The 26,850-nt window shown below is 39.1% G+C and overlaps 1 protein-coding gene across 1 annotated transcript in view; it reads right to left on the bottom strand.

The window, feature by feature from the left end:
* Positions 1 to 26,850, bottom strand: part of ERMP1 (endoplasmic reticulum metallopeptidase 1) — a 189,739-nt gene that overhangs the window by 74,338 nt on the left and 88,551 nt on the right. The window contains exon 9 of the mRNA XM_053702559.1: positions 1,328 to 1,502. Coding sequence (XP_053558534.1) covers positions 1,328 to 1,502 — 175 coding nt within the window. The remainder of the gene's footprint in view (positions 1 to 1,327; positions 1,503 to 26,850) is intronic.

Raw genomic sequence — 26,850 nt, forward strand, 5'->3', positions numbered from 1 at the left:
ACAGCCCCAGACCATTATCCTCCCTATAATAGTGCCACATTTAAATTCTTTGGAGATTTTATAGCTTTGTGCTAGATTTTATGGACCTGTTAGCAATAGGTATGATTGCACTCAATATTTAGTAGGAGTGTCCAAATACTTTTAGCCATATAGTGTGTAGATATATATATATATATATATATATATATATATATATATATACATACATACATACATATACACACACATACATATACACACACACACACATACATACTGTATACACCACACACATACATACATACATATACGCACACACATTAACTGACTGATGGATACAGGACCCTGGATGCAATTCATGTGCAGCACTTACATCATCTGATTGAGGTAGTTTCTAGTAAGTGGGCATTTTTGCCCTTATTTGTGAACACCTTTGGAAGTCATTTGTAACTACATACTCCACCTACGTTGCTTCTATTTGAACTGATATAGGACTGAGACACTGTTTACCAACACACACGACGTTTGATTTTATACAACGTTCTTTATTCTGAATACATTTAAGCACCAATGGATTAACACCTATTTTGGTGCCAGCTGTTGAAATTTTTTTTTTTCTTTTCACTTTTCATATGTATCACATTTTATTGTTTTCATTGCATTCAGTGTGTTTATGTTTTATGAATTATGAGCTATTTGATCTATTTGAATGTAATATTTTTTATTTTATTGTATCTATGATTTTTTTATTTTTTACTAGGTGTGAATACCCCTTTTTTTCAAAATTGATTTATTATCCTCATTTTTAAGCACTTTATATATATTTGTTATATATCCTTTCTGTGGTCATTTCATGACATATTTATAAGGGATTTGAGTATCACATATTTTCTATCTGTGCGCCTTTTGCCATTCTTTTGTCTCACATTTTTATTTAACTTTGAACAATAGGATTTTTAGGGTGGGGACCCTTGATCTTCTTTTGTTTGGTTTTAGGGCGGCATTTTTTGGAGTATAGCATATCATACCAATTGATCTCAGGGTATCTACTTAGCGCGGATATACTTTCCTATATATATATGTATATATATATATATATATATATATATATATATATATATATATATATATATATATACACATACATACACACACACACTCACATATATATATATATATATATATATATATATATATATATATATATATATATATATATATATATATATATATATATATATATATATATATAAATATACATAGACACACATAAACACTCATCATACTTACATACATATATACACACACTAACATGTAATTAGCACAAACAAAAAAATACATAAATTACCTTGCTGTATAAACTCTTGTTGAATGAATAATTTTGTGAGCAATGGGAAAATAACCCATAATGCAAAGAAATAGGCAGAGCATAGACCGCTATTTGTAAAAAGAGCCAAAGGAATGCACCAAGTTAGAATGGCAACATCGAAAAACAAGTCCACTAAATACTGGCTGCTTGTGTTCTGCAACAATAAAAGAAATGCAAAGGTTACTAGGGCTACAAATGCAAGCAACTAATAAACTATAACAAAAGATTAAAAGGGTCATTAAAGTCAGCTTTTTTACATGCATCCCAGTTAATCACTACATTACAAAAGAACTGCATGCATACCTTACAATGAGACAAACTAATGTCATTTCTTAAAAAAGTGCCTTTTTTACCAATAGGTCACAAAAAACAAAATTTATGCTTGCCTGATAAATGTATTTATTTCCAGGCATGGAGAGTCCACAACGTCAATCCAATTACTAGTGGGATATTCAACTGCTGGCCAGCAGGAGGAGGCAAAGAGCACCCCAGCAAAGCTGTTAAGTGTAACTTCCCTTACCCATAATCCCCAGTCATTCAGCCGAAGGAAAATGGAAAAAGAAGAAACACAAGGGTATAGAGGTGCCTGAGGTTTACTCAAAAAAACTGCCGAATTATAACTTAAAAAGAGGGCAGGGTCGTGAACTCTCCATGCCTGGAAATAAATAACTGTATCAGGTAAGCATACATTTTGTTTTCTTTCCTATGGCATGGAGAGTCCACAAAGAAATTCCAATTACTGTGACTTCCTGCTGGAGGCGGAGCACACAGGTAGCACAGGTGTTAGCTCCCGCTCCAGGTACACGCTGCCTGAGAGAATACTATCTACCAGCGGTTTGCTGAAGTATCCTTGGCCGAGGAAACGCTATCCGGCCCGGATTTTGGATCCTTGGATCCCGCAACAGGAGTCCCCTAAAGCAGCCTGACTGGTGCTTGGTGGCTGAAGCACAGGTTTCACTTATTTTGTCGGGTTAGACAACACCTGGTCCCGCACATATAGAACTAACCCACGGCTAAGACGGGCCGTGCATGACATTCAATATGATAACAAGTACACGGTACCTACTCTCTGCACATACGTAGCCCCTCAGCTTTGCGGTCAGACACACAAAGCCCGGTCTCCGGTTGGCCTAGATTTAAACCGGTGTGTGTGTTACGCATCTTCACTGAGGATTCTGCATACCTGTTTCTCTGTTTTGGATGCCTGCCCCCTGTGCCTTGGGAGAGGGAGCACAGAGGGGTGCGCCGCGCCTCCCGCGGTTAGAGCCTGCTGACGAGCTTGGGGAGAGAGAAGCTGGAACGGCGACCTGGGTGGTCTGCTTGCTTTTACCTGTCGTGGCCCCAGATGAAGTAGCGCTGGAGCGCGAAGCTAGGTAAAGTTTGTGCGGGCTGACAGGCTTCCAGTGCTGGCGGATGATTTCCTTTCCCTCCGGATCTTCTTACAACCCATTTCCGGAGCAGAGCGGTTACCAGATGCAGCGTCCCATACACTGCTCCCGGGTGTAGTAGTGTGTCTTGGGGTAATAATCCTGGTACAGCATTTGATTGCCTTTGGATAATACAGCTCTGCCGAGATAATTTCATGCCTGAGTGTATGCCGCAAGAAGGCCGGCATAAAAGTACCGCTTAGGCGGCTGGAGTACACAGAAACCGGTAAGGACAGATCGTTCCTGGTGAGCTATTGATCTAAGTTTTTTAATGATAGTATATATCCAGAACTGCATCAGAGAAATACATCGGCATCTTTGCTGGAATGACATGCCCTGATACATTTCTGTCTCCCAGCTGCTGAGGCCATCCCTGTCGGGGTTATACTTTACATGGACTGGGTCTTAGATCAAATTACTGTAATAGTCCCGACCTGGTTCTGTACAAATACTAAGCAAGCTGGGTTAAGACTGTGACCTCAGCCAATTCTATTGTGCCAATACATTAAGGTGCTTTGAGGCTGAGCCGGGAAACGACTATGTTTGAAAACACTCTGAGCAGTTTTTGATATAGGGCTCTATAGAGTGTATATAAGACCTTTAGTATTAACTCTGGCACATTATAAAATCTTCTCTTGTTTTGCCACATAAGTTTCATTTCTTAGAATATATCCAGGTATATAGAGATAACAATGACAAAAGGTGTTTAAGATAGCTTAACTACAATCTGTTCAGTCTGGGTTTTTGCTATTCTGTATACATATTGTTGTGACCAGTCAAAAAGCTTGAAGGCAGATAGTATTATAGCTACATAAGTAAGGTATACAGATGGAATATTAACCAAGTTGTATAAGATAATATAATTACAATTTGTTCAGCTTGTGGCACGTGTTATATTGAATATATATTGCTGTGCCCTTCTGTGGAGTTCTGAGGGCAGACGGCACGGTTGCTACACAAGAAGGGCACATAGATATATCAACATTAAACACTGTATGAGAGGGTTTGTCTCCAGTCTATTTAGTTGGTGTTTTGCTACATTGAATAACGTCGAGATGCCTATATAGATATAATAGCGCCAAAAACTGTTAAGATAGTTTAAATACACCCTGTGCAGTCTGGGTTTGGACTACAACGTATGTACATTGCTGTGCCTAGAGGTTTACTTCTGCAGATAGATAGTAATGTAACTATATAAGAAAGGAATTCAGTATTTACATTTAAAGTTTTTGGCCTATATTTGCATTCTGTTGCTTACAAAATCCAAAACGACCACGCCACATAAGTTTCATTCCCTAGAATATATCCAGGTATATAGATGTAACAGTGACAAAAGGTGTTTAAGATAACTTAACTACAATCTGTTTAGTTTGGGTTTTTGCTATCCTGTATACATATTGTTGTGACCAGTCAAAAAGCTTGAAGGCAGATAGTATTATAGCTACATAAGACAGGTATATAGATGGAATATTAACAAAGCTTCATAAGATAGTTTAATTACAATTTGGTCAGCCTGTGTCTTGTATTATATTGAATATATATTGCTGTGCCCATCAGATAGCTTACTACAATCTGCTCAGTCTGGGTTTTTGCTATTCTGTTTACATATTGTTGTGACCAGTCAAGAAGCTTGAAGGCAGATAGTATTATAGCTACATAAGTAACGCATACAGAAGGAATACTAACAAAGCTGTATAAGCAGGTATAATTACAATTTGTTCAGCCTGTGTCTCGTGTTACATTGAATATGTATTGCTGTGCCCATCTGTAAAGTTTTGAAGGCAGATAGTACGGTTGCTACGTAAGATAGGCACATAGATATATTAACATCAAAAATTGTATAAGTGGGTTTAATTACAATCTGTTCAGTTAGTGTTTTGCTATATTGCATAATATCGTGGTGCCTATATAGGTGTGATAGCGACAAAAACTGTTTAAGATAGTTTAATACATCTTGTTCAGTCTGTGATTGGGCTACAGCGTACGTATATTGCTGTGCCCAGATGTTAAGTTCTGAAGGTAGATAGTATTGTAAACACATAAGAAAGGAATTCAGTATTTACATTTAAAGTTTTTAGTCTATATTGCATTCTGTTGCTCACAAAATCCAAAACGACCTGAGTGTGGGCTTTAGATTAATTCCCCCCCTTGCCTTTAATTTTTAGTTACTAGTAAGCAGTGGTATATGGATAGATACATGCACCAAAAGAGCTCTCCCTCCACTATGCCGCCTAAACCTAAGGATAAGAGGGGGGGCAGCAGGATGCTGGATTCTAGTATTGATGCTACATTAGATAAAAGCTCCCCGTCCTTAATGGGCAGTAATATGGCTGAGTTTGCAGCCGAGGTGGCAAAAATATTAACTCCCCAATTTGAATCTGTAAAAGTGGAAATAAGATCCAAAATCGCAAATCTTACTGCAGAAGTTAGACAATTCTCCTCAAGAATGGAGGAAGTGGAGAATCGGATTTCGGATTTAGAGGATAGATTTAATATACAGGAACCCATGACAGAGTCACATAAAAAAATGATTGCATCTTTACAAGCTAAGATTGAAGATCTTGAGGATCGCTCAAGACGAAAAAATCTGAAAGTGATAGGCCTTCCAGAAACGTCAGAGTTTCAGGATTTGATGGCCTTTGTGTCTATTACACTGCCTCAAGCCTTGCAGATTCCGGCTCCTGCTGTCCCCTTTCAGATAGAGAGGGCTCACAGGATAGGGGCGCGTAGAGAAGACAATGAGGGAAATAGACCCAGACCAGTGATATTTAAATTTCTTAATTTTCAGGATAAGATGCTATACTTACAACATTATCGAAAATGTAACCCCTTTGTGTTTCGCTCTCACAGACTGCTAATCTTTCAGGATTTCTCATCAGAAACCCTGGCTAAGAGAAGAGACATGTCTTTCTTTTATGGCAGATTACAGAAAGGGCAGTATAATATTAGATTGATGTATCCTGCGAGATTGATAGTTCTGAGAGAGGGTAAATATCTTACACTCAATAATGTTGTGGAAGCAGAGACTTTCTGCAGAGAGGAGGGGGTCCCATAAAGTAGTCAGCAGGGAGTAATACTTAATTTTCTCTATCTGTATGGGGATTGTTATGCATATGAATTATGGCAAGAAGGATGTTTATTTTTTCAAATATTTTTTTTTTTTTTTCCCTCTCTCCCCGACCCGTTCGCCCGGGCGCACTCATCCGCCTCACTTGCAACACACGCTTAAAATGTGATGGGAAGTAAATTAAATTTTTTGTCTTGGAATGTGGGTGGCGTAACGTCCCCAATGAAACGCAAATCTATAATTAAACATCTAGGTAGATTCCAGCCTGATATAGTTATGCTCCAAGAACTACACCTTAAGCCCCAAGAATTTCCCAAACTCAAATCCAAATGGGTGGGGGAGGTTGTGGCAGCGCCTGCCCCATCTAGAAAAAGAGGGGTAGCCATATTACTCAATAAAAATTTGACCTACCATTTGCATAATGTGGATGTAGACCCGGATGGGAGGTTTCTAATAGTGGAAATTGAAATTAATAAAACACATTATGTATTATGCAATATTTATGGCCCGAACCAAATAGACTATAATTTCTGGTGTATGTTAACATGTAAACTACATAAATTTATAGGCAATAACTTAATCATTGCTGGTGATCTTAATTTGATTGCAGATACCGTGCTAGATAATTTGAAAAAAAGATCACTCCGGGCGAGATGTAGGAAGGTTCGTATTTTTCATAAATTCTGTGCACAATTAGGTTTAATCGATATCTGGCGTTCACAGAACCCGGATAGTCGCACATTCACATGCATGTCACATGCGCAGCAGGCATTGTCCAGGATAGACTACTTTTTGATTTCGGACTCTCTCCTTGGTTGGAACTGGACTTCACAAATTGCAGATATTATAATATCGGACCACGCGGTCATTTCATTGTCATGTAATATGGCAGTAAGAAACGCGGGTCCTAATCGCTTCCTTTTTCCTAAATTTTTAAATAATAACGTAAGTTTTCAAAATTGGCTTCAATCCAAGTGGGTTGATTACGCAAAGAATAATAGGAACTACTCTGACAAGATTGAGGTATTTTGGGAAGCCTCCAAGGCGGTCCTGCGGGGGGAGATAAAATCTTATACTATCTCTTTGAAAAAGAAATACACTCAGGTTGATAGGCAAATGGCTAATCAAGTCAAAAATGCATATAGAGTTTACATTAATAATCCCATTAAACAACATTGGGAGACATATGTAAACGCCAAGACAGTACGTGATATTCACATAAAACAAAACAGCGTACAGGAGGACATTAGATCGAAAGCACTGTATGGCGGCCATAAAGGAAGGTCTGCAAAATTTTTGGCCAGGTTGGTCAAATCTGCCCCACGGCAAGCCATTCCTGCAATTAAGCAGGGTACTGTACGTTACACGAAGCATCCCGATATTGAACGAGTGTTCGTAGAATACTTTCAAGAGGTATTCAAATCAGAGACCCCGAATCCAATTAAGAAAACAGAATTCTGGCAAAGGATAAAGGTCCCAAAACTGTCAGAGGAAATGAGGAACTCTTTAAATGTACCTATATCTGAAGAGGAGATAACAGTCGCAATTAAACATGCCAAACCAAATAAAGCGGCGGACCTGATGCGTTCCCCATTGAATTCTATAGGATTTTAGAGTCACACGTGGTACCAGTACTAGAAAAGTTATTTAACTATTATTTTTCAGAAAATTCTAGCTGTTCCCAGTATTTCGCTGCCGCGAATATTTCTCTAATTCTGAAAAAGGGCAAAGACCCCGAGATACCCAATTCATATCGGCCCATATCTGTCCTAAACACGGACTATAAGATCTTAGCCGCCATTCTTGCCAACCGCCTGAAACCATGTATTGGGAGCATAATACATAAGGACCAAACGGGTTTTATGCCAGGACGAAATCCCGTAAAAAATATGCGTAAATTATTAATACTAATTGAGGCTTACTGGAACAGACAGATGCTTCCCAATCAGCATAAGACTATGGATAAAGCAATCCTAACGGTTGATGCAGAAAAGGCATTTGACTGCGTCAATTGGGAACATTTGTTATTCTCCCTTGAACAATTTGGCTTATCTGGTAAATTTAATGACTATATCAGATTAATCTATAAAGCTCCGACATCTGCACTGATCATTAATAACGTCTTATCCCAAAGATTGACTTTACATAGAGGTACTAGACAGGGTTGCCCTCTCTCCCCTCTTTTATTCAACATCAGTTTAGAACCTTTGGCTTTACTATTACGGCAAGAGCTAGAGGGTATTTCGTTGGCAGGGGAGAAACACGTTTTGCTCTTATACGCGGATGACCTACTTTTATTTTTATCCAATCTTAGTACAGCGCTGCCAATTTTGCAGGGTATTATTTCAGATTTTGGAGAGATATCAGGGTATAAGATAAATACCTCAAAATCAGAATTATTATGGCTACATAAGGACCTTACATCCACTATAGACCACCCATTTCTAGAAGTTTTACAAATCTCTTACTTAGGTTTGAGACTATCGCGTAATCCGGCGGAGTGGTACAAGGCAAATTTTATAGATTGCCTGGAACAATGCGGTAAAAAACTGGAGGAGTGGGTTGGATTACCCATATCTCTTTCGGCACGTGTGATGCTGATTAAAACAGTTATTTTCCCCAAACTCCTATATATTTTACAAAATATACCGTTATTTCTGCACAAAAAAGAGATTACTAAGTATAATAAAGTATGCACGCACTTTCTATGGAAAGGTTCTAAACCTAGAATAGCAAGCTATCGACTTATGAATAACAAGCTGGCAGCGGGTCTGGCTCTCCCCAATATTCAGGCTTATAACCTGGCGTGTATTTCTAGGACTGCGATAGACTGGCTAACGGAAAAGGACCACATTTCTTCCTTCTCCTGGGAATCAGAGTTGGTCGCTCCCTTCTATCTGAAGACCTTACTTCATTGCCCCTTGACTTCACTACCATCGAACATTTTTTATTTTACTATGTTCAAGAACGTCATAATGGCATGGCAGAAACTATGCAGCACTCTAGAATGTCCTGTACATGTCTCGAATTATTTATCTATATGTGGTAACCCTAATTTTTTACCCGGGTTGTCTAATCGGATCTTTAAGGATTGGGAGACAAAAGGTTTGAAATTTGTAGGGCAGATTCTGGGAAATATGGGCTTGCCAGTATCGTTCGCAGAACTAGTGCAGAAATAAGAGTTGGGGACACGCGAGTTCTACGCTTACTTGCAAATAAGACATTACCTTCAAGAATTACTCTATAACTTTGGAAATAATTGGTCTTTAGGGGATATCCAGACTAGGCTAACTTTATACGCATCTGATGTATATGCAATCTCTCCATTATATTCACTCATAGTTCAAATGCCTTCTAATATTCAAATCATGGATATGACAGTAAAATGGTCTTTCTATTTCCCAGATATAGAAGAGCAGACGATTATCGAAAGTTTCAAGATAACACAACAAAGTTGGGTTCCAACCTCATGGAGAGAGTCTCAGATTAAAATAGGTCTACTGAGATATCAGACACCTAAGTTGCTATCTAAATGGCATAAGACTAACATTCTTTGCCCCAGATGCTCGGCAGCAGAGGCTTGATCTATTTCATTGCCTGTGGGCTTGTCCCAAAATTAGCCAATATTGGAAGAAGATAACTTACTGGATGAATACAATCCTACACTTAGACCATCAATTAAAGCCCACTGATATTTTTTTCCTAACAAAGTATCAAGGCATAATTAAAAACTATAGTCTTATCAATACAATTATACTAACGGGACGCATTCTCATCCTGAAACTATGGAAAGCGCGAGATGCACCCCAAATATCCCACTTTAAAAAAGCCCTACTAAATCAATTTACTCTAGAACAATTTAATATTCCTTACCCTCAGGAAGCGCATCTAGTCACTTTTTTTCGGAAGTGGGAAACTTTTGTTATGTCCCTGCCCCCGGCATGTCAAAGAAAGATGATAAAACCATTCCGTGAATCGGAGTTCATACTGACAAATATACATGCAGGTCACTTCCCCAGAGAATGGGTAGTGGGTCAGGAGTGATGCTTGGGGGGTGGATGGGGGCCTGGGAGTTCGGGCCGCTGGAGGAGGGCGGACCCTTTTTTTTTTTTTTTGTTTTTTTTTTTTTGTTTTTTTCTCGTTTTGCTTTGTTTTGTTTTGTCTTGTTTTGTTTCCGTTGATTTCGAGGTTGCCTTGAAGTATACACCGCATATATTGTATACTATGATATGTCCTGCTAAGATTTTATATGTGTAAGAGGATTTTTTCTCGTGATTATGTATTTTTTGTACACTTATTGTAATAAACAAAAGGAAAGGATAAAGGAATAACGACAAAAGATAAATAACAAATGATGTTCGATGATAAATGAACTTAAGATGAAATTTCATGTACATGACACATTTATGTTTATGTTTCTGTTTTATTTGGTATATTGTTGGAAAATCAATAAAAATTATTTAAAAAAAAAAAAAAAGAAATTCCAATTACTAGTGGGAACCAATACCCAAGCTAGAGGACACGGAATAAACAGGGAGGATGAAAAAGGCAGGAAGACCTAAACAGAAGGCACCACCGCTTGAAGCACCTTTCTCCCAAAAGAGGCCTCAGCCGAGGCAAAAGTATAAAAATTTGAAGAATTTAGAAAAGGTATGCAAAGAGGATCATGTTGCCGCCTAGCAAATCTGTTCCACAGAAGCTTAATTTTTGAAAGCCCAAGAGGAGACAGCCCTAGTGGAATTAGCCGTAATTCTCTCAGGAGGCTGCTGTCCAGCAGTCTCATAAGCAAACCGAATCATACTTCTTAACTAGAGTGAAAGAGTAGTAGAATTGGCCTTCTGAACCTTACGCTTTCCAGAGGAAATAACAAACAGGGCAGAAGATTGCCGAAAATTTTTGGTAGCTTGGAGGTAAAAATTTTAGAGCACGCACAACATCCAAATTATGCAAGAGACGTTCCTTATGAGAAGAAGGATTAGGACGAAAAAAAAAGGAACAACAATTTCCTGATTAATGTTTCGATCCGACACCACCCCAATTTAGTACGAAGGACCGCCTTATCTACATGAAAAATAAGGTACGGGGAATCACACAGCAGAGCTGAAAGCTCAGAAACTCTGCGAGTGGAAGAAATAGCAAGGAGAAACAGAACCTTCCAAGATAACTTTAAAGCAGGCTCAAATGGAACATGCTGCAAAACTTTAAGAACTAGGTTAAGACTCCAAGGAGGAGGAACAGGTTCAAACACAGGCCTGATTCTGACCAGGGCCTGTACAAAAGCTTGAACATTTGGAAAATCTGCCAGACATTTGTGCAAAAAAATAGACAGTGCAGAAATCTGACCTATCAGAGTACTAACGGACAAACCTTTCTCCAGGCCATCCTGAAGAAACGATAAAATTTGGGGAATTCTCACCCGACTCCAGGAAAAACCTTTAGCTTCACACCAAAAAAGGTATTTATGCCAAATCTTGTGGTAAATCCTGCGAGTAACAGGTTTACGAGCTTGAAGCATAGTATCAATGACCGCTTCCGAAAAACCACATCTAGATAGGGCTAGGCGTTCAATCTCCAGCTTCAGAGAATCAGTCAGCTTCAGAGAATCTAGATTTTGATGGATGAATGGAACCTGAATTAGAAGGTCCTTCCTCAGAAGAAACCTCCAAGGTGGAAGAGATGACATCTTCACCAGATCTGCAAACCAGATCCTTGAGAGGCCAGGCAGGAGCTATTAGAATCACAGATGCTCTCTCGTGCTTGATACAAGCAATAACTCATGGAAGGAGAGCAAACGGAGGAAACAGGTATGCTAGTCTGAAATCCCAAGGAACCGCCAAGGCATCTATCAGAGCAGCCTGAGAATATCTGGACCTTGAACCGTACTTTGGGAGCTTGGTGCTTTGACAAGACGCCATCAGATCCAACTCTGGAACCCCCCACCTGAGGGATATCCTTGAGAACACCTCCGGATGGAGTGCCCACTCCCCGGGATGAAAAGTCTGTCTGCTCAGAAAATCCACCTCCCAATTGTCCCCTCCTGGAATGTAGATGGCAGATAAAAGACAATTGTGAGCTTCCGCCCACTGCAGAATGCAAGTCACCTCTTTCATGGCCAAGGAACTCCGAGTTCCTCCCTGGTGGTTGATGTAAGCCACTGAGGTGATGTTGTCCGACTTGAATCTGATAAACCGGACTAAAGATAACTGAGGCCAAGCTGTCAAGGCATTGAAGATTGCTCTTAACGCCAAGATGTTTATGGGAAGAGAAGACTCTTCCCAAGACCACAGGCCCTGAGCTTTTAGAGAACCCTAACAGCTCAACAGATCACCCAGGAAAGTCTCAGGAAGCAAGTGCCCCGAGATGGTCCTGTGAAATCCACCACGAGAGATTTTTTTTTTTTGCATGTTATTTTTATTGAGTTTTGTATTAATACATCAACAATAAGACAAAAGCAGATCTATTTTCCTAGCGAGGAAAAAGGAAAATTTTTACATTAACATAATACATAGCACAATAATCTAGAGTCTTTTTCGTGATGCCTCAGGCTTAAAGTCTCTTCACAGTATCGCTGTAACTTTGGTAGGCTCAGAGTCTCTACACTAGGATGTGTAACGTATGAACCTTCCCAACCTTCAACAATAGGAGGACAGAAATCTATTTCTCATTAAGTTTGTGGTGTAGACTTGATATGATACTGTACATCAGTGGTATTTTGTCATTTGCCTTATAAAAGCATAATTTATGTAAGAACTTACCTGATAAATTCATTTCTTTCATATTAGCAAGAGTCCATGAGCTAGTGACGTATGGGATATACATTCCTACCAGGAGGGACAAAGTTTCCCAAACCTCAAAATGCCTACAAATACACCCCTCACCACACCCACAATTCAGTTTAACGAATAGCCAAGAAGTGGGGTGATAAGAAAGGAGCGAAAGCATCAAAATAAGGAATTGGAATAATTGTGCTTTATACAAAAAAATCATAGCCACCACAAAAAAGGGTGGGCCTCATGGACTCTTGCTAATATGAAAGAAATGAATTTATCAGGTAAGTTCTTACATAAATTATGTTTTCTTTCATGTAATTAGCAAGAGTCCATGAGCTAGTGACGTATGGGATAATAAATACCCAAGATGTGGAACTTCCACGCAAGAGTCACTAGAGAGGGAGGTATAAAATAAAGACAGCCAATTCCGCTGAAAAATAATCCACAACCCAAAACAAAAGTTTTAATCTTAATAATGAAAAAAAATGAAATTATAAGCAGAAGAATCAAACTGAAACAGCTGCCTGAAGTACTTTTCTACCAAAAACTGCTTCAGAAGAAGAGAAAACATCAAAATGGTAGAATTTAGTAAAAGTATGCAATGAAGACCAAGTTGCTGCTTTGCAAATCTGATCAACAGAAGCTTCATTCCTAAACGCCCAGGAAGTAGCAACTGACCTAGTAGAATGAGCCGTAATCCTTTGAGGCGGAGATTTACCCGACTCAACATAAGCATGATGAATCAAAGACTTTAACCAAGACGCCAAAGAAATGGCGGAGGCCTTCTGACCTTTCCTGGAACCAGAAAAGATAACAAATAGACTAGAAGTCTTTCTAAAATCTTTAGTAGCTTCAACATAATATTTTAAAGCTCTTACTACATCCAAAGAATGTAAAGATCTCTCCAGAGAATTCTTAGGATTAGGACACAATGAAGGAACAACAATTTCTCTACTAATGTTGTTAGAATTCACAACCTTAGGTAAAAATTTAAATGAACTCCGCAACACCGCCTTATCCTGATGAAAAATCAGAAAAGGAGATTCACAAGAAAGAGTAGATAACTCAAAAACTCTTCTAGCAGAAGAGATGGCCAAAAGGAACAGAACTTTCCAAGAAAGTAATTTAATATCCAGAGAATGCATAGGTTCAAACGGAGGAGCTTGTAAAGCCCTCAGAACCAAATAAAGACTCCAAGTAGGAGAGATTGACTTAATGACAGGTTTGATACGAACCAAAGCCTGTACAAAACAATGAATATCAGGAAGATTAGCAATCTTTCTGTGAAAAAGAACAGAAAGAGCAGAGATTTGTCCTTTCAAGGAACTTGCAGACAAACCTTTATCCAAAACATCCTGAAGAAACTATAAAATTCTAGGAATTCTAAAAGAATGCCAGGAGAATTTATGAGAAGAACACCAAGAAATGTAAGTCTTCCAGACTCGATAATAAATCTTCCTAGACACAGATTTACGAGCCTGTAACATAGTATTAATTACTGAGTCAGAGAAACCTCCATGACTAAGAATCAAGCGTTCAATTTCCATACCATGGCAAATATAAGTTTAAACACATATATTTAGAACTTTATAAATAAAGTGCCCAACCATAGCTTAAGAGTGTCATAATAAAATAAGACTTACTTACCCCAAGACACTCATCTACATATAGTAGATAGCCAAACCAGTACTGAAACGAGAATCAGTAGAGGTAATAGTATATTAGAGTATATCGTCGATCTGAAAAGGGAGGTAGGAGAAGAAATCTCTACGACCGATAACAGAGAACCTATGAAATAGATCCCGTAGAAGGAGATCATGGTATTCAAATAGGCAATACTCTCTTCACATCCCTCTGACATTCACTGCACGCTGAGAGGAAAACCGGGCTCCAGCCTGCTGCGAAGCACATATCAACGAAGAATCTAGCACAAACTTACTTCACCACCTCCACGGGAGGCAAAGTTTGTAAAACTGAATTGTGGGTGTGGTGAGGGGTGTATTTATAGGCATTTTGAGGTTTGGGAAACTTTGCCCCTCCTGGTAGGAATGTATATCCCATACGTCACTAGCTCATGGACTCTTGCTAATTACATGAAAGAAAAGAGGGATATTGAGATTAAGGAAAGGGAAGGAAAAAGAGAGAGAAACAAGGAAATAATTATGAACGATAGAGTTCTATATCTCTTTAGTTACTTGTGTTATCTCAGAAGTATGTTATATGCTCTGTTCACTATATTTGAAAGATTCCCACAAAAACATCATGTCCAGGTATAGTGATAGCTGACCTAGTTTTAGATAGTATAATCTCTCTAGCAATAGGTTTTTGTTAACTAAATCTATCCATTCTGTTACGGTGGGCACAACTGCCGATTTCCATTTTCTCTGTATTATCTGGTTAGCTGCAGTAAGCATGATGTGGAATAAATGTTTTCTTATTTTACAAGTGACTGTCGGAGGTTGGCTTAGCATTATTAATTCTGGGCTGGGCGATATTTGAGTGTTTAAGGTTTTATTAATATTCGTGAAGATATTAGACCAATATGGTTTAATATGTTCGCATTCCCACCAGATGTGGGATAGATGTCCCTCCTTGGAGAAACCCCTCCAGCATGAGCCTGAGGTTTGTTTGTATATGTATTTAATTCTAGCTGGCGTTAGGTACCACCTCATCATTAGTTTGATGTTGGTTTATTTTGCATGGGCCGAATGTCCTGAGTGTAGTAGGTTAGAGAATCTGTGTAGCCATGTTTTTCTGGTGTATTTAGGGGCAGCTCGCTATCCCATCTTCTAGTGTAAGAGGGGAAGTCCGGGAAAGTGTGCATTAAGGTAAGTTTATACAATTTGGAAATTACTCCTTTTATTTCCCCTTTAGATATGCATATCTGCTCAAATACCGTGAGGGGGCGAGTTAGGTCTTTTTTGAGTTTATGTGACATTATATAGTGTCTCATTTGGGGTATGCGGAACCAAGATGAGAAGAACAGGTGTTCTATTAAGTCAAGTTGGGACTTGTCTTTGATATTCTCAGCATCATCTATTAGGAGATACATGGGGAGTAGTCTTAGGGGATCTGTGAGGGAGCTATATTCTAGACTTTTGCCAGGTTTAAATTCTGGGTTATTCAATAATGTGGTAAGGGGTGAGTATCTGGAGGAGATTTTGTTTGGCGCTTTACAGATATGCTTCCAATCTGACCAAGTCTCATTGGAAATTGAAGATGAGGAAATGGAATGCCTGTTAAAGAAAGCAGGGTTCCAGCTTGCAGTATTTAGGTCGTGTGTAATAGCTAGGTCAGTTTCAATTTGCACCCAGCTTTTATAATTGGGTGTACCAAATTTGTACCACTCGTGTATTCTCTGTAGAGATATGGCGAGTTTATAGGAGTGAAGATGGGGGACCCCTAGGCCTCCCTCTGCTGGGGATTTAAAGAGTGTATTTTTATTAATCCGCGGGGGCCTACGTCTCCAAATGTATTCGTTTATGATCCTTTGCATAGTATCTAAGTCTTTTTGTATGCCTAGGATGGGGACTGTCTGGAGAAGGTATAGAACTTTTGGAAGTAAAGTCATTTTTGTTGCTTGTATTCTACCTAACCATGATATATTTTTTGGGAGCCAGTGGGATGTTAGAGTCAGAATCTCTGCGATTAGATTACCATAGTTATACCTGCGTAAATCTGTCTTATCTGGGGTAATGTGGATGCCAAGGTATTTTAGGTATTTGGTTTGTTGCTTAAGGGGACAAGTAGACTTTAGGATATTAAGGGTGTGGGTTGGCAAATTTATAGGTAAGTATTCAGATTTAGTCATGTTTACTAGGAAGTTTGATATTGTCACTAAGTGTGTTAATTCAGTGGTTACCTGTTGTAAAGATAGTGTAGGGTTTGTGAGTGTCAGGAGAATGTTGTCTGCGAATATGGCTAGTTTATGCGTTTGGTGTGCAATAGTTATTCCTTGAATTTGATTGTTTAGCCTTATTTTAATAGCCAGAGGCTCAAGGGATAAAATAAAGAGAAGTGGCGAGAGGAGGCAGCCTTGTCTAGAGCCATTTCGAATTTCAAAGGGTTCTATTAATCCTAACCTTTGCCGTAGGATTTGAATATAGAGCAAGAATTTTTTGGATAAGAGAGTCTGGGATGTGAAAATGTTGCAAGGTCGAGAGTAGGTATGTCCAGTCCAGTCCAGTCGGTCAAAACATTTTTCAGTGTCAGTGGATACAAAAACAGTCGGGGTCTTATTTTGTGTGACATATTCCAGCAAATTAAGTACTTTGACCGTGTTATCTTTTGCTTTTCTATGTGGGACAAAACCTACCTGATCCTGGTGAACTATGGATGGTAGAATTTGGTTAAGGCATTTGAGATCAATGTTCAATAAGGAGATTGGCCTAAAATTTGCCGGCGTGTTCGGGGGCTTGCCAGGCTTAGCTATAACTAAGGTGTTGGCTTGCATCATAGTGTCAGGGAAAGAGAACTTTTCTGGTATGGAGTTAAATAGGGATGTCAAGTGTGGTACTAGGAGTGAAGCGAAGGTTTTATAATATAGACCCGTAAAGCCGTCTGGGCCAGGAGCTTTATTTTGTTTTAGTTGCTTTATTGCCTCTAATACTTCCGGAGACTGAATAGGTCGGTCTAGGTGATAACATTGGTCAGGATTTAGTTTGGGGATGGGCAGGTTGTCTAGGTATTGGTTACAGTGGAGTGCATGATTTTGAGGGTCCCTAAGTGGGAAAAGATTATAAAGTTTGTGATAGAATTTCTTGAACTCTTTGGCTATGGATGTAGTGTCTTCTAATTGTTTGCCATCTGAAGTCTTGATGGAATGGATATAAGTTTTCTGTTGTTGCTTTTTTAATGCCCTAGCTAGAAGCTTTCCCTGTAGAAGTTTTGTTGTAGATGAAAAAAATGCTTTTGTGATTTAATATGCAGTAAAGAGTTTATTTTTTTCTCTTTTAGATTTGTGTTGGTCAAGAATAGTATTGTCAGAGGGGTTAGATTTGTGTTTGAAATCTAGGTCCGCAATGTCTATAGCTAAAAGATTTATCTCCTCTCGGCTTTTCCTTTTGATTTGGGCGGCAGATTTAATGAACTCGCCTCTTATAGTGCTTTTGTGGGCTTCCCAAAGGGTGGCATTTATGGAGAAAACATAATTTATGTAAGAACTTACCTGATAAATTCATTTCATTCATATTAGCAAGAGTCCATGAGCTAGTGATGTATGGGATATACATTCCTACCAGGAGGGGCAAAGTTTCCCAAACCTCAAAATGCCTATAAATACACCCCTCACCACACCCACAATTCAGTTTAACGAATAGCCAAGAAGTGGGGTGATAAGAAAGGAGCGAAAGCATCAAAATAAGGAATTGGAATAATTGTGCTTTATACAAAAAAAATCATAACCACCACAAAAAAGGGTGGGCCTCATGGACTCTTGCTAATATGAAAGAAATGAATTTATCAGGTAAGTTCTTACATAAATTATGTTTTCTTTCATGTAATTAGCAAGAGTCCATGAGCTAGTGACATATGGGATAATAAATACCCAAGATGTGGAACTTCCACGCAAGAGTCACTAGAGAGGGAGGGATAAAATAAAGACAGCCAATTCTGCTGAAAAATAATAATCCACAACCCAAAAAAAAGTTTTAATCTCAATAATGAAAAAAACTGAAATTATAAGCAGAAGAATCAAACTGAAACAGCTGCCTGAAGTACTTTTCTACCAAAAACTGCTTCAGAAGAAAAAAACACATCAAAATGGTAGAATTTAGTAAAAGTATGCAAAGACCAAGTTGCTGCTTTGAAAATCTGATCAACAGAAGCTTCATTCCTAAACGCCCAGGAAGTAGAAACTGACCTAGTAGAATGAGCCGTAATTCTTTGAGGCGGGGATTTACCCGACTCTACATAAGCATGATGAATCAAAGACTTTAACCAAGACGCCAAAGAAATGGCGGAGGCCTTCTGACCTTTTCTGGACCCAGAAAAGATAACAAATAGACTAGAAGTCTTTCTAAAATCTTTAGTAGCTTCAACATAATATTTCAAAGCTCTTACTACATCCAAAGAATGTAAAGATCTCTCCTTTGAATTCTTAGGATTAGGACACAATGAAGGAACAACAATTTCTCTACTAATGTTGTTAGAATTCACAACTTTAGGTAAAAATTTAAATGAAGTCCGCAACACTGCCTTATCCTGATGAAAAATCAGAAAAGGAGATTCACAAGAAAGAGCAGATAACTCAGAAACTCTTCTAGCAGAAGAGATGGCCAAAAGGAACAGAACTTTCCAAGAGAGTAATTTAATGTCCAGAGAATGCATAGGTTCAAACGGAGGAGCTTGTAAAGCCCTCAGAACCAAATTAAGACTCCAAGGAGGAGAGATTGACTTAATGACAGGTTTGATACGAACCAAAGCCTGTATAAAACAATGAATATCAGGAAGATTAGCAATCTTTCTGTGAAAAAGAACAGAAAGAGCAGAGATTTGTCCTTTCAAGGAACTTGCCGACAAACCTTTATCCAAACCATCCTGAAGAAACTGTAAAATTCTAGGAATTCTAAAAGAATGCCAGGAGAATTTATGAGAAGAACACCAAGAAATGTAAGTCTTCCAGACTCGATAATAAATCTTCCTAGACACAGATTTACGAGCCTGTAACATTGTATTAATTACTGAGTCAGAGAAACCTCTATGACTAAGAATCAAGCGTTCAATTTCCATACCTTCAAATTTAATGATTTGAGATCCTGATGGAAAAAAGGGCCTTGATATAGGTCTGGTCTTAACGGAAGAGTCCAAGGTTGGCAAGTGGCCATCCGAATGAGATCCGCATACCAAAACCTGTGAGGCCATGCTGGAGCCACCAGCAGTACAAACGAACGTTCCATTAGAATTTTGGAAATCACTTTTGGAAGAAGAACTAGAGGCGGAAAGATATAGGCAGGATGATAATTCCAAGGAAGCGACAACGCGTCCACTGCCTCCGCCTGAGGATCTCTGGATCTGGACAGATACCTGGGAAGTTTCTTGTTTAGATGAGAGGCCATCAGATCTATTTCTGGAAGTCCCCAGATTTGAACAATCTGAAGAAATACCTCTGGGTGAAGGGACCATTCGCCCGGATGTAACGTCTGGCGACTGAGATAATCCGCTTCCTAATTGTCTACACCTGGGATGTGAACCGCAGAGATTAGACAGGAGCTGGATTCCGCCCATACAAGTATCCGAGATACTTCTTTCATAGCCTGAGGACTGTGAGTCCCACCTTGATGATTGACATATGCCACGGTTGTGACATTGTCTGTCTGAAAACAAATAAACGATTCTCTCTTTAGAAGAGGCCAGAACTGAAGAGCTCTGAAAATCACACAGAGTTCCAAAATGTTTATTGGTAATCTCGCCTCCTGAGATTCCCAAACCCCCTGCGCTGTCAGAGATCCCCATACAGCTCCCCAACCTGACAGACTCGCATCTGTTGAGATCACAGTCCAGGTTGGAAGAACAAAAGAAGCCCCTTGGACTAAACAATGGTGATCTATCCACCACGTCAGAGAGTGTCGTACATTGGGATTTAAGGATATTAATTGTGATATCTTTGTATAATCCCTGCACCATTGGTTCAGCATACAAAGCTGAAGAGGTCGCATGTGAAAACGAGCAAAGGGGATTGCGTCCGATGCAGCAGTCATGAGACCTAGAATTTCCATGCATAAAGCTACCGAAGGGAATGATTGAGACTGAAGGTTTCGACAGGCTGAAACCAATTTCAGACGTCTTTTTTCTGTTAGAGACAAGGTCATGAACACTGAATCTATTTGAAAACCCAAAAAGGTTACCTGAGTCTGAGGAATCAACGAACTCTTTGATAAATTGATCCTCCAACCATGTCTTTGAAGAAACGACACAAGTTGATTCGTATGAGATTCTGCAGAATGTGAAGACTGAGCAAGTACCAAGATAACGTCCAAATAAGGAAATACCGCAATACCCTGTTCTCTGATTACAGAGAGAAGGGCACTGAGAACCTTTGAAAAGATCCTTGGAGCTGTTGCTAGGCCAAACGGAAGGGCCACAAACTGGTAATGCTTGTCTAGAAAAGAGAATCTCAGAAACTGAAAGTGATCTGGATGAATCGGAATATGAAGATATGCATCCTGTAAATCTATTGTGGACATATAATGCCCTTGCTGAACAAAAGGCAGAATAGTCCTTATAGTTACCATTTTGAATGTTGGTATCCTTACATAACGATTCAATATCTTTAGATCCAGAACTGGTCTGAAGGAATTCTCCTTCTTTGGTACAATGAATAGATTTGAGTAAAACCCCAGACCCTGTTCCAGAACTGGAACTGGCACAATTTCTCCAGCCAACTCTAGATCTGAAACACATTTCAGAAATGCCTGAGCCTTCACTTATTGGAATGCGAGAGAGAAAAAAATCTCTTCGCAGGCGGCCTTACCTGGAAACCTATTCTGTACCCTTGTGAAACAATGTTCTGAATCCAAAGACTGTGAATCGAATTGATCCAAATGTCTTTGAAAAAACGTAACCTGCCCCCTACCAGCTGTGCTGGAATGAGGGCCGCACCTTCATGTGGACTTGGGAGCTGGTTTTGACTTTCTAAAAGGCTTGGATTTATTCCAGATTGGAGAAGGTTTCCAAACAGAAACCGTTCCTTTAGGGGAAGGGTCAGGCTTCTGTTCCTTATTCTGACGAAAGGAACGAAAACGATTAGCAGCCCTATATTTACCTTTAGATTTTTTGTCCTGAGGCAAAAAAGTTCCTTTCCCCCCAGTAACAGTTGAAATAATAGAATCCAACTGGGAACCAAATAATTTATTACCTTGGAAAGAAAGAGAAAGCAAAGTTGACTTAGAAGACATATCTGCATTCCAAGTTTTAAGCCATAAAGCTCTTCTAGCTAAAATAGCTAAAGACATATACCTGACATCAACTCTAATGATATCAAAGATGGCATCACAAATAAAGTTATTAGCATGTTGAAGAAGTTTAACAATGCTATGAGTATTATGGTCTGATACTTGTTGTGCTAAAGCCTCCAACCAAAAAGTGGAAGCGGCAGCAACATCAGCCAAAGAAATAGCAGGCCTAAGAAGATTACCTGAACATAAATAAGCTTTCCTTAGAAAGGATTCAATCTTCCTATCTAAAGGATCCTTAAAGGAAGTACTATCTGCCGTAGGAATAGTAGTACGTTTAGCAAGAGTAGAGATAGCCCTATCAACTTTATGGATTTTGTCCCAAAACTCTAATCTGTCAGATGGCACAGGATACAATTTCTTAAACCTTTGAGAAGGAGTAAATGAAGTACCCATATTATTCCATTCCCTATAAATTACTTCAGAAATAGCATCAGGGACAGGAAAAACTTCTGGAAAAACCATAGGAGGCTTAAAAACCGAATTTAAATGCTTAGTAGATTTAGTATCAAGAGGACTAGATTCCTCCATCTCTAATGCGATTTAAACTTCTTTAAGTAAAGAGCGAATAAATTCAATTTTAAATAAATATGAAGATTTATCAGTGTCAATATCTGAGACAGAATCCTCTGAACCAGAAAAATCCTCATCAGAAACAGACAAATCAGAATGATGACGGTCATTTAAAATTTCATCTGAAAAATTAGAAGTTTTAAAAGACCTTTTACGTTTACTGGAAGGAGGAATAACAGACATAGCCTTCCTAATAGATTTAGAAACAAATTCTTTTATATTAACAGGAACATCCTGAGTATTAGATGTTGAGGGAACAGCAACAGGTAATGGTATATTACTAATGGAAATACTATCTGCATTAGCAAGCTTATCATGACATTCATCACAAACTACAGCCGGAGGAACAGTTACCACAAGTTTACAACAAATGCACTTAACTTTGGTAGAACCAGCATCAGGCAGCGTCTTTCCAGAAGTGGATTCTGATCCAGGGTCAATCTGAGACATCTTGCAATATGTAATAGAAAAAACAACATATAAAGCAAAATTATCAAATTCCTTAAATGACAGTTTCAGGAATGGAAAAAAATGCCAATGAACAAACCTCTAGCAACCAGAAGCAATGAAAAATGAGACTGAAATAATGTGAAAAAAAGGTGGAGACAAGAATAACGCCCACATTTTTTAGCGCCAAAAAAGACGCCCACATTATTGGCATCTTAAAATTTTTTGCCGCCAAGAATGACGCCACATCCGGTGACGCCCACATTTTTGGCGCAAAACGTCAAAAAAATTACGTAATCACGTACAACTTGATGATAAAATATTTTTTGCGCCAAAAAAGTCTGCGCCAAGAAGGACGCAATAAATTGAAGCATTTTCAGCCCCCGCGAGCCTAACAGCCCACAGGGAAAAAAGTCAATTTGAAACAATTTTTAAGGTAAGAAATAAATTGATTATTCATATGCATTATCCCAAATAATGAAACTGATTGTCTAAAATAAGGAATATTGATCATCCTGAATCAAGGCAAATATAAGTTTAAAGACATATATTTAGAACTTTATATATAAAGTGCCCAACCATAGCTTAGAGTGTCACAAAAAATAAGACTTACTTACCCCAGGACACTCATCTACATATAGTAGATAGCCAAATCAGTACTGAAACGAGAATCAGTAGAGGTAATGGTATATAAGAGTATATCGTCGATCTGAAAAGGGAGGTAAGAGATGAATCTCTACGACCGATAACAGAGAACCTATGAAATAGATCCCGTAGAAGGAGACCATTGAATTCAAATAGGCAATACTCTCTTCACATCCCTCTGACATTCACTGCACTCTGAGAGGAAAACCGGGCTTCAGCCTGCTGCGAAGCGCATATCAACGTAGAATCTAGCACAAACTTACTTCACCACCTCCACGGGAGGCAAAGTTTGTAAAACTGAATTGTGGGTGTGGTGAGGGGTGTATTTATAGGCATTTTGAGGTTTGGGAAACTTTGCCCCTCCTGGTAGGAATGTATATCCCATACGTCACTAGCTCATGGACTCTTGCTAATTACATGAAAGAAATATGAGGTTATGTGTTCCAAAAAAGATTTTTTGCACTGGGTCTAGTAATAATGAGTCTTCCAATCTCCACTGGAAAGCTCTGAGAGGAGCCGTTGGCCATTTTATGGTGCATGCTACTAAAGAATGATCTGACCGTGTTGTATGGTGTATATATGAGTGTGTAGTGTGGGATAGGACTAGGTGGTCTACTAGGATATAATCCAGCCTAGAATAGTTACGATTAGGATGGGAGAAGAAGGTGAAATCCAGTTTTTGGGGGTTAAAGTATCTCCAAGTATTGTGTAAACCGAGAAGTTTGAACTTCTGCCAGATATTATGAAGGTTTGGAGTTTTAGCTCTAGTAATGGGATTTGAGCAATCGACTGTGGGGTCAAGAGGGAAGTTCAAATCTCCGGACATGATTAGGGAACCCTTTGCTTCTTTAAGAATTAAGTCCACTACTGAGGTTATGAATTTATCTTGATGTGAGTTTGGGGTGTAAACATTTATTAAAGTTACTGGTTTGCCATAGAGAAGGCCTTTTAAACATAAATATCTGCCTTCCTTATCGCATATAATGTGTCTTAGTGAAGGGGACTGATTTGTGGATTAAGATGCTGACCCCATTAATTTTTTTGTGTGGGTTGGTGCTGTGGAAGTGCAGGGGGTAATGTGTGGAAAAATATTTGGGGATATTTTTCCCTTTAAAGTGGGTTTCTTGGAGCATTAGTATGTGTCCTCCCTTTTTTTAGAGGTCTAGAATGGCCATTCTTCTTTTATTCGGGCAATTGAGGCCTTTGGTGTTTTGTGTGAAGATGTTTAGGTTTTGTGGTGTGCGACTAACCATCATGGTATATAGGTATTAATGAAGCTAGTGAGCAATAACACACATTGCATTCTGATATAGGTACATTTGGCGATAAATGCTTAGATAGGAGAGAAAAGAGAATAGAAAAGAAAAGGAAAGAAGAAAAGAGACAGAGAAGAATAACAATAAAAACAATATTTTTAACAAGTGTTTAAACAACATATTTCTATCTTTAAGGAGATAAACTCCCAACTAAGTGAGAATAAGAAATTAAAGTCAACATCAGTTAACAATTAACATTTTAACCTTTAAAGCTCCATATCATCAACTCTGGGGGCCTTCAGGTCTAATGTGTAAAGGATTGCTGGTGATACTTGCAGTTAGAGGTCCCTGTACAAAATGACCCATATGGTAAGGAAAAGTCCTTGGAAGTAATGATTTGTTATTACCCCCTTTCATCCAGTGGTGGAGGCGTAGGCAGTGCAGGTTTGCGCATCTTCCTTTGAGGGGCCTGTCTCCATTCCCTCCTTTGTGGCAGGGGAATTGATTTACTTGTGTGTTCCTCTTGAGGTGTAGTGTTTTCTTCCATTTGAGGGATTGGGATGTCCAACTCTTTACATATGCCTGGTTTTCAGGGATTCCCCTCAGCCTGATATTGTGACGTCTGCTGCGATTTTCAACATCGTCTATCTTATCTTCCAGCTCAGTGATAGTTGTATCTTGCTTATAAATGGTGTTATGCAGGTCAGAGATAGCCTCTGCATGCAAATCTTGGGTGTTTTCAAGTGATTCAACTCTATGTCCGATATCCGTGATATCCTTTTTGAGATCTGATATTTCGTTTTTAATACATTGCTTGACCTGAGAAATAAGGGAGGAAAAATATTTTTTTGATGGGATTGTTTTAAATAGAGCTGTGGGGATAGTGATATTTTCTGGTGTGTGATCACTTTCAGAGTCTGATGAACTTTGATTAGACCTTTGGTCCAGCAGTGCTTCCTCTATGGGAGCTATTGCTTTAGCTTCTAATGTCTTGAAAAAACTGTTTACTGAGTGAGTAGAAGTTTTCAAGTGCTTGGCATTTTTGCCCGGTTTACTGACCTTTTTTGGAGACATGACTATAGTTATCTAAAGAGATCTGGCCTCTCTTTGGTCGCTGTAACTTTAAGAGAGAGGTGAAAGAATTGATGCTTTGTATAAAGATCCTTGGATCTTTGCTAATGCTGAAAGCCCTTGTCAAGAAATAAAAACTGCAGTTCTTGCTTATATTGAACAATATATGATAGCTTATAGAGGAGAGGGTGTAATTACATTATTTCAATTGCAGAAGCTTTAAAAATGTTTGCATGCAGCATAACCCCTTATTTTAGGCTGCTTGATTTTGAAGTGCACTGCTTGAGATATTTATGTGGTTATCGTTATTGAGAATGTGGCTTCAATATTACTGTTGCATTAAGTTTACTGTATATTTCACCTCTCTTACCCTCTTGAAATATTTCCCCTACTGCTGTGTTGCTGTCCCGGAGCTAGATTTTCAAGTGCGCATATAAACTCTAGCGCAGGCTGCGGCCTATCACGGAGCCTTCCTTACATTGTATCATGCTCCAGTTTTCAAAGAGCAGGTGCCTTAACGATTCTGTGGGCTTACCGGTGAATCTCTCTTCAAGTGCCCCACATTGGTGTTATCCCAGGTGTCCTGTCTGATGCGATCAACCCTTAGTAGAGTCTGGGATGCGGTGAGCCTATGCGCACAGCGTGTGCACTCTATAGAGGTGAATCCTCTGTAACGTGTGGAGCAGGTCCTATAAATCTTATGCCTGATCAATCAGATTATCAGCCTGATGAAACGACCCGCAGGTCGAGAAACGCGTTGCTGTATGCTTCATGTTTTTAATTTAACTCAATAAATACGAGTTTTTATATCTTCACTTGCTCTACGCTCTCCTGTTTCTGATTGGTCCGCTGATCTGTGACATCTGGTTACTGGCTACTCCTGGAACAGCTCCTACTACTGACGCTGACTGCATGTGGCCGCTGATTGGCTAACGGGCTCCGTGATCCAACGTCCAAGCTTTGGAGCGTTTGTCTGTCGGGTGACAGAAAGTCCCGTCCTGCTCTACTAGGCATTCATATATGCCGCCACTTTTGTGAGTACATTTACTTACGTGCTTTCACACTGTTTTGATATCTCCACTGGCACGATACTGTCCCATGAGGCGCCTCTCTTTCTCTCTGTTCATACAGGTGTTTGTCTAACCGCATTGCTCAAGAGTGCTGCCTGCTCCTCCGAGAAAGACACCGGAATCTATCACTATTTGAATGGTTTGGAAATTTGCGCACCTCACATAGAGACTCTATTCACTCTATTTTATTCGTATGCCTGATCAAAGTAGCTCACATGTCTGGCA

The sequence above is a fragment of the Bombina bombina genome, chromosome 2 (genome assembly GCF_027579735.1).
Source record: "Bombina bombina isolate aBomBom1 chromosome 2, aBomBom1.pri, whole genome shotgun sequence".
NCBI classification, from domain to species: domain Eukaryota; kingdom Metazoa; phylum Chordata; class Amphibia; order Anura; family Bombinatoridae; genus Bombina; species Bombina bombina.